This window comes from Vicia villosa, unplaced genomic scaffold (genome assembly GCF_029867415.1).
Source record: "Vicia villosa cultivar HV-30 ecotype Madison, WI unplaced genomic scaffold, Vvil1.0 ctg.000316F_1_1_1, whole genome shotgun sequence".
In the NCBI taxonomy this organism is placed as follows: domain Eukaryota; kingdom Viridiplantae; phylum Streptophyta; class Magnoliopsida; order Fabales; family Fabaceae; genus Vicia; species Vicia villosa.
Window position 1 is genome coordinate 594,305 of NW_026705137.1, and position 8,728 is coordinate 603,032.

Genomic DNA, 8,728 nt, shown 5'->3' on the forward strand with positions numbered 1-8,728 from the left:
TATAAAAATTACTACGCTAAGGATTCGAGCACACGCATTTACTTGTTCAAAAAGCTCACGTGGTACTGCTTCACTGAAATAGTACTGTGTTGACTATTTTCATAAAATATATATAAAACTTTCTCTCTATAATTTATAAAACCCATCAATCAAAAATATGAGGCCCTCATTTTTTTGAGGCCCTATGCAACGGACCAGGTTGCACAGGCTCAAAACCGGCCCTGGATACAAGTATTATACCCCTAAAACAACATAAAAAAACTTTATTGATTTTGGCATTTGAGTGCTAACTCTACATGCCTTCTTCGCTCCATCAGACGGAAAGCTCTCGCCGCCGAGCTCAATCCCTCAGCACAAATATCTCTTGTTCCAATTTAGAACAGTGGCGGCGTTTGTGAGAATCGACTTCTGATTCTCACAAATTTCCATGTCATATCCATCAGGTTTTGAAAGTAACAATTCAACATCTCGCCAACAACAATCTCACACAATGTGCAATGGCATTCTCCAATCCGACTATCATATCATCTCCTGACCACCTACCTTGAGGTTATCAGTAAACCTCATTATTTCCCTCATTTACGGAGGATCATTCGGTCAGAAAGAACCAGACAAGAAACATTCACCAGGAAGTCCCCTGAATTTGCAAACAACAGAAGGGAAATTGAAGAAAGAGAGGCTCATCCTAAGGTTCTAAGACAACAAGAAGTAGGAAGGGGTCCTTAATGTGACACTTCCATTAGTGGTAGTCGCCACCGTGAACCACTACACAAACTCAAGAATCCTTATCGATCATGGAAGTTTTAATGATGTTATGTACACTAACATGTTTGTAAAATTGAGGCTTAGCAAAGAATACCTCATGTCTTATGAAGGAAGAAGTCTTCAAGCATTCAATGAGTTTGTTGCTCATCCTTCCGGTACTAAAGGATTGTTAATTTCAATTGGAAAAGAAAGAAATAAGAAGATGGTGAAGGTACATTTCTTAGTGGTCCCTTGTGAAAGATGGCCAAGTAAATTAATGGGCACAAACTCAAGAGGTAAAAAGATTATCAAAATCCAGAACTCTATTAGTTAGGTTAACTAACTGTCAAATATTTTCAGACGACTAGATAGCTAAGTACAAGGCAAATCTTGTAGTAAAGAGATTTCTTCAAATGTATGGAATTAATTCCAATGGTATATGCATTAGTTGTCAGACTTGAAACAATAAAAGTCGTGGTGGCCATTGCATCATAAGAAGGGTGGAAGATGCGTCATTAGGATGTGAAGTCAGATTTTCTCAATGGACCACTAGAGGAAGATGAGGAGATTTATGTCAAGCAACCACCTGGTTTTGAGATTAAATGGCAGAAAGAGAAGGTGTAAAGGCTGATAATGACATTGTATGGGTTGAAGCAAACACCAAGTGCATAGAATAAAATAATTGGCAACTCTTTTATAACTCTATGATTCAAGAAGTGCACATTAAAACATGGAGAATATGTGAAAATTTCCAATGAAAAATATTATGATGATAGGAAAAGTAACACATTGTGTTTGTTCATGATTGAAGCAACTTCATTTTCATGGATCTCAAAGAAGCAAGGGATATTGGCCCTATCATCATGTGAGACAAAGTATATTGCAATCTCGTATGCAGCTTGTAGAACGTTGTGGATTTAAATGTTGTTAGAAGAATTGAAATTCAATAAGATTGTGGATATGAAGTTATTGGTAGTCAACAAATTAACAATAGATTTGGCCAATTCCTTTATTGATCAAGTAAGCAAACACGGGAGAAGTAAACACATCGAAAGAAAGTACAATTCCTTTATTGATCAAGTAAGCAAAGATAGATTGGAGATTGAATAATGCAAAACAGAGTTGCATTTTGCAAATACTCTAACCAAGGTATTGAAGAAAGCAAGATTTGGTTATGGTTTAAAGGAATTGATGGGAATGAGAAGATTAAACAACATGAATTATGAGGAATATTATGTTGTAATTTAGTTTTAGAAATTAGTTATATGGTGGTTAGGCACTTATAACTAACTTAATATGTGATTACTACTAGTTTCACACGTGGTTACTAATTGTTGCATTTGTGGTTACCATTAATTATGTATGTGGTTATTAATAAGAAATTAATTAATATGATCCATATAAATAATCTAACATATATTTGTTAAAACAACCATGTAGATCAATTGCAAAATAAATTATCTCTTCATTCTAACTCATTTTAACCCTCTCTAATTTCATTTATCTTCTTTGTGCACATTACCTTGAGTCAGAAGTTATCCCAACACATTCAAGCTAAAGGAAAGTTTTATTGTATAATTGTTGGGATCTAAAATGCTAAAATTAGAACGAGCTTAATGTAATATACATTTTAGAATTAGAAATGATAACCGATAACATTAGAGGTATTTGGGACTCTTGCAATAGAGTCATAGTTAGGGTTGCACCGGTGGTATAAAAGATGATAGAATTTTGACTTAGGTTGTTTAGGCAACTGTGAAAAAGATTTATGCTATGTTTGATTCGATGCTGGCCTATGTTTTCTAGCGTCTCAATCGTAGAGTTAGGTGAACGTGTGGTATCATCTGCTTAGTTTATATCCGAAACACACTTAGATTCTCTAAATTTGAATTCCTTGTATTTCACTGCTTTTGGGTGATACAATTTGAAGTCATTTCATTTACAGGAAAAAAACACTATAAACAACAATCCCTTGAATGCATCACAATTAGTCTAAATTCTGAGAAATTTAGAGGCTTCAAATTTAGAGAAACTAAATTTGACTTTCAAAATCTCTCAAGATTAATTAGATGGCAGTAAGTAAGCAGTAGAATACCATCAATACACTTTTTTGCAAACAAAAACTACATATCACAATATGACAAATAATATTTCACATACAAATACAATCAAAGTTGAGAACATACAAGACCAATCTCATCAGTAATTAAAAAAAAGTAAAAACCACTAGGTCGATTTTCCATTTTTACTCCCCATGCTCTAGTAGGTCAAATGAACACTCATCCTCAGCAGTGTCTCAGCACCATCAGTAGCAATCTGTCCTGGTGGAATAAGAGGTCTCAGTTCAGCAAACCCCCTTGCATTCTTGAACTTTCCCGTGCCTCCTATTACCGATAATCGCGACATTGTACTTCCTATCTTATACAAACCATAAAAATTCAAGCTATCTCCATATTCTCCTCCTTCAAACAAAGCTGTGAATACCATCATCTGTCTACTCCCATCTGCTGAACTTGCCACATAAACACCTTGAGCTTTTCCAACTATTTGAGAACCTAACTCAGGTTGAGCTGTAAGTATATCATCAATAACAGTTATTGTACCAAACCCTAATCCAAGTCCATCAGGTCCTAACTGCGTTTGAACATTGTTTTGGTTGTTATTATTGTTTGGTGCAAAGGAAGTACCGGCTAAACCAGTTCCTAACGGGATACCGGTAACGCCATTGACGGTTGGATTGGCACCATTGGCATTAGGGATGAGAGTTCCACCTGCCGGAGTGTTGAATCCAATCGGAGTTGCAAAGGGGACTTGACCACTGTATATGTTGCCTAGCAAACCGGTTACCGGTCGAGCCGTTGGGTTGCTTCCACCAAGAATGTCATGCATGTATAACTCAATGATTGGTTCTTTCCCTGTGGCTGCAATAGGGTTAACTGCTGTTATAGATATTGTCAAATGAGAAAAGGTTGCCAACATTGCTAAAGAAACTATAGTCAGAAATTCCATAGTTTTTGTTTATATGGTAATGAATGTTTGTTTGGATGAGTGGAATGGAATGCAAGTTTTGGTATTATATATAGGAGAGAATGAAGAGTGTGTTGGAGTGGTTGTAAGAAATACATCATACTGAAGTTGTTGAAGTTGACATGAAAGTAGATCACCTTTCACCAAAATTGCAGTCAATGTATCTGATATAGCTAGTGGCGTTGTTGAGATGTAAGGGAAGAAATACTTCAATTCATATAGACTTATGCTGAGTTTATGTTTAAAAATATATACTACTCAAGTATAGCTATATAGTAGTATATTTTATAACTCAAGTCAGAGTAATGAGAAGTGGTGCAAGTACAGCTAAACCAAAATCTCAAGTCAACTGCTATAATTGACCCTCTAATGAGTGAAGATACTGGATTAAGTATGTAGTATATTATAGAGTTATTCTATTTTGACACTATTTTACACAAATGTTTTTATAAAATATTTTTTAAATAAAAAATACTATTATTTATAATAAATATCTGTTCTGATTTTGGTTAATAGTCGAAGATATGATTAATACAATTAATAATTTGGTTAATATGTGTCATAAGATTAAAAAGTAGTGATAAGTGATAAAATAAAATTGGTTAATTGAGTGTAAAAAATTGGTTAATATAATTTATAATTTGATTATTTAGTTCACTAACATAAAAAAATAAAAATTTACGTAGTAAATTAATTTTGGTTAATAGTGTCTAAAAGGTTGGTTAATATATTTCATAATTTATAATTTAGTTAATGAGTGTTTAAACATTAAAAATAGTCTGAAGGATTAGAATAAAATTGGTTAATAAAGTGTAAAATGTGTCATGTTTAGTCATTTCAGTTGGTTGTAAGGACATTAGGTGCAAAGTCGCGAGTTCGAACTAATGACATCTCATTTGTTCTTCTTTAAAAGGTGAACTCTAGGATCTAGACTACATGACCAGAAAAAAGTGTAAAATGTTGATTAATCCATTCTTAATTTAATGTTATGCATTTTATTGATTAATAAAATAGTAAAAGTGTTTAATGAGTTATATTTAAAATAAGTGACTAATAAGATAAAAAAAATTGTTAATGAAGTAATGAATTTGGTTAATATGACAATTTTATATTTGTATTATAACATAATTTTTTATATTTACAAAAATATTTTTTATTATAAATAATTTTTTATTTAAAAAATGGTTCACTACAAGAATAAAGCTCTCCTGCGAAGTGTTTTAGTGACGTGATTATCACGTGTCAAAAATTTGGTAGTTGCGACGTGATAATCACGTCACTACCTTTAAATAATAAAAATAATGTAAAGCCATTTGGAGTCAGACATTGATTATTGAAAAAAGAAGTTGTGACATGGGAAACACGTCACTACTAAAAAGTAAAATAAAAAACACTAAATGGTGTAACGTTCGCATGGGAGGAAAGGTTCAAAATTTCAAAAAAATTAATTGTGACGTGTTAAACACGTCGCAAAATTTAAGAGGGAAATTTTAATTTTCGTGAATTGATGGGTGGCAGGCTTTTGCAGGCAGCCTCATTAAATGATGATCTTGTTTAAATGTTGTGACGTGAATATCATGTGGCAAGATTGTGACATGATATTCACGTCACTGTTTGGCTTATATTAATAGGTTAATATTTTAAGTTTTGCATATAAAAAACTTATTAAAAATGAAATTATAAAAAAATAGTATATAAAAACAATTTTTTTTAAGTTTTGCATATTAAAAACGAAATTTATTTACATATATTTAATAAAACAATATTTAAAAAATATAAAAGTATATTTAGTTTTAATTTATTAATTTAATTTATATATTTTAATATATTTAGTTTTTAAATTTAATTTATAAATATAATTTATTAATTAGGTTTTAGAAATTAAAAAAAAAGATTAGTGACGTGATTTGCATGTCACTAATTAGTGGCATGGAAATCACGTCACAACTTTTTCAAAACTACAATTATTAGTGACATGATTTTCATGTCACTAATTAGTGACATAAAAATCACGTGGCAACATGTTTATATAATTTAAAAATAAAAAGTAACGTTAATCAAGGGGGGAGTCAGAAAAATTAAAAAAAAAAATTGTTGTGACGTGTAAATCACGTCGCAACTAAAAAAATAAAAATAAAAAAACAATTGGAGTCAGAAATGCACAGGGGGGAAGTTTGAATTTTTCAAAATTCAGTTGTGACGTGTATATCACGTCGCAACTAAAGTTGCTTTTCTGACCCAAACGCTGCTACGCCTGCTCTGACTGAAAATGCATTAATCTCTGACCCAAATTTTGCGACGTGATTTTCACTTCACTAAATAGTGAAGTGAAAATCACGTCACTAAAAGTTGCCACCTTGCCTCCTGCGACGTGAATTTTCACTTCGCAAATATTTGTTTGTGATGTGATTTTTTGATTAGTGGCGTGATATTCACGTCACTACTGAGGCTTTTTTTTGTAGTGGTTCTGTTCGGGAATCAAAAATAGATGTAGTTGAACAATTGTTCATTTTGAACGATGACTATAATCTTTTTTACAGTGGTGCAGGGTGGACCTACATGGTTAGCACTCCAGCGTCGAAGTTAGTCTAAGATTTAAGATGATTGTAGTAAAAAGTGACGATCATAGAATATGCCTTGCTCTTGGCGTGTGAACTGGTTTTATACTTTGGGTCAAACGGAGTGAATTTGAGATTAATTGAGTCTTAATCATTTGGGCCTTTGGCCTGCCCACAAGGCTTTGTCGGGCATTGAAGGAGCTAAGGAAAACCTTAAGTGATGTTGGTTGGCCTCTAAGACGTGGTCCAATGTGAAATGGAACTGAAACATTAAGATTTAGTCGAAAAGTAGTGGAGAACAAGCGCATTTGTTGTCTCACAAACAAGAGGAACTAGTAGTTAATGGTGGTGTAACTTGAGGGACATATCTTAACCCTCCTTGTGATTGTGCCATTCAACTAGGATTGCTTATAACATATTCTAATGCTAAGTATGGATTAAAAGATAACACAATAGATATTGCATTATCTACATATGTCAATGCATTAGCTTACATGCTTACCATCATTGTAGTTGGCGTGCCATAAGGATATTTCCTACTACCAGGGTAGCGTAAAGCTTGGGAGAAAATAAGGTCTAAGGTCTCCTATGATTGCTTGTGTGACCTCGAGGGTAGTTGGAATAGTTGCTAAATATGGTGGGGAAACCGACACTTTTGGCTTATAACAGGAGGGGTTACTCTGACAGTTATGAATTTCCTGCACTACCAACCGTTGATCCGATTGTTTGTTCTTCTAAGTTTGGAGCATTGTTCTAGGAAAAGGGAGGACTTTTTAACGTTGGACGAGTTATTTAAGGAAGAGTTTTACCACTCCTTAGACGTATAAACACTCAGCAAACGAAGAGATGGCCTGTTTAAGAGTCAGGTTATTCTAGACCCGTAAGATATCTCCTCTACTTTATGCCTAGGTTCTTGAGACGTCTTCAGATCTTGGAAGTGGAATCTTGACAAGTCATCTATGTACTTTTTTTTTCTACAAAGAATGACAGGAGGAACCACGTTCTCTTTAAGAGCCACTTGTAGCTTGAAATTTAGTTGTTCGTTCTATGGTACTGTTATCGGCGATGGTTTGGTTGGGCTTGTTTTTGGTTCTCTTTTGGTTCAATTAGAAGCTTTCACCCTTTTTTTTTTCCTAGTTCTCGAGTTCTTATTTCTTTAGTGGGTGTTTTAGTTGCTTTATTTTGAGATGTTTACCTCAGTTTTGTACCGCTGATATCCACACTGATGTTAATTTTTTACTTTTAGTTTTCTTTTATGCATAATATATGTCTAGCCATTACAAGAAATTCAAGTTTTCAGCATATATTTATAGATTTTTTCCATTAGTATTACATAATTTTTATAGTATTATAGATTTTTATTTAAAAAGGTATAACATTTTTTTAAGTTTCAAATATAAATTTAATTTAAATGAGTTTTCATACAATGATATTTAGGTATTACAAGTTTTTGCTGTGACTTTTCAATATCAAAAGTTCAAAAATTACTTAATTTAAAATCATTTTTTCATAATTTTTAATAAAAAATATTTTTTAAATATATCTTTCTAATCAATAATGTAATTCTCACTATATTTTTAATTTGTAATAACGATTATTTATATTACTCTTTGTCAAAATCAATATTTTAATTTATAAAAAAAGAGTTTAAAATAACTTCTACTTTTTTAAAAAATCTTAAATTTTTCTTACAAAATTTATAGAAAAATCATTTTTTAAGTCTATAACAAACATACCCTTAATTTCTTAAAAAATAATCAATTTATTTATCCTTTTAGTAACACAATGTATTCTTGAGTTCAAATTTAACATTAAAAAAACATTAATGTTAAATCTTTTAAAGGAGAAACGTGTTCATCTATAGCGATTTTTTCCTATTCATACCCTAACATACAATTTTTTGTGGGACTTACCAGAAAACAATGAATGACAAAAAATTAAGAACATATACTCAAGCTAACTTGGACAAGATGACAAGCTCTCTACCAACTTAATTAGAAATCTCGTGTTCGAAAACATTAGAAATACAAAAATATTTTTAAAATTTAAAGAAATTTATTCTCCCAATTATAATCCAATGCACATGCACACAGAAAATACCCTATAAAGAAAGAAGATAAGTTGCTACTTGTATTCGGACTGCCAATTCAACACATAGAAAGACAATGAAACAAGCACAATAAAAAGGAAAAGACCTTCACTTATAGCCATTCAATATTACAAAAATAGACACTAATTAATATTCCATTTTTTATATCTCTTTTCAATTAATTCGCACCTCCACACTCGTATCTCTTTAAATTAAAATCATAAGGGCTATGTATGTTTGGATTGAATAGAGTAAAATGAATGAGACGAAAAAGAATAGAATAAAAATGTCATTTTATTATTTGGATATT

The 8,728-nt window shown here is 32.0% G+C and overlaps 1 protein-coding gene across 1 annotated transcript; it reads right to left on the bottom strand.

The window, feature by feature from the left end:
• Positions 1–2,804: 2,804 nt before the first annotated feature.
• On the bottom strand, positions 2,805–3,777 carry LOC131626630 (dirigent protein 18-like). The gene has a single exon (XM_058897465.1). It carries the CDS (start codon positions 3,751–3,753, stop codon positions 3,004–3,006), a length of 750 nt encoding a protein of 249 aa, XP_058753448.1. The 5' UTR covers positions 3,754–3,777; the 3' UTR covers positions 2,805–3,003.
• Positions 3,778–8,728: the final 4,951 nt, after the last annotated feature.

What these genes read in the sequence shown, in the direction of transcription:
- LOC131626630 (XM_058897465.1), bottom strand. Translation starts at nt 3,753, where the DNA reads ATGGAATTTCTGACTATAGTTTCTTTAGCAATGTTGGCAACCTTTTCT.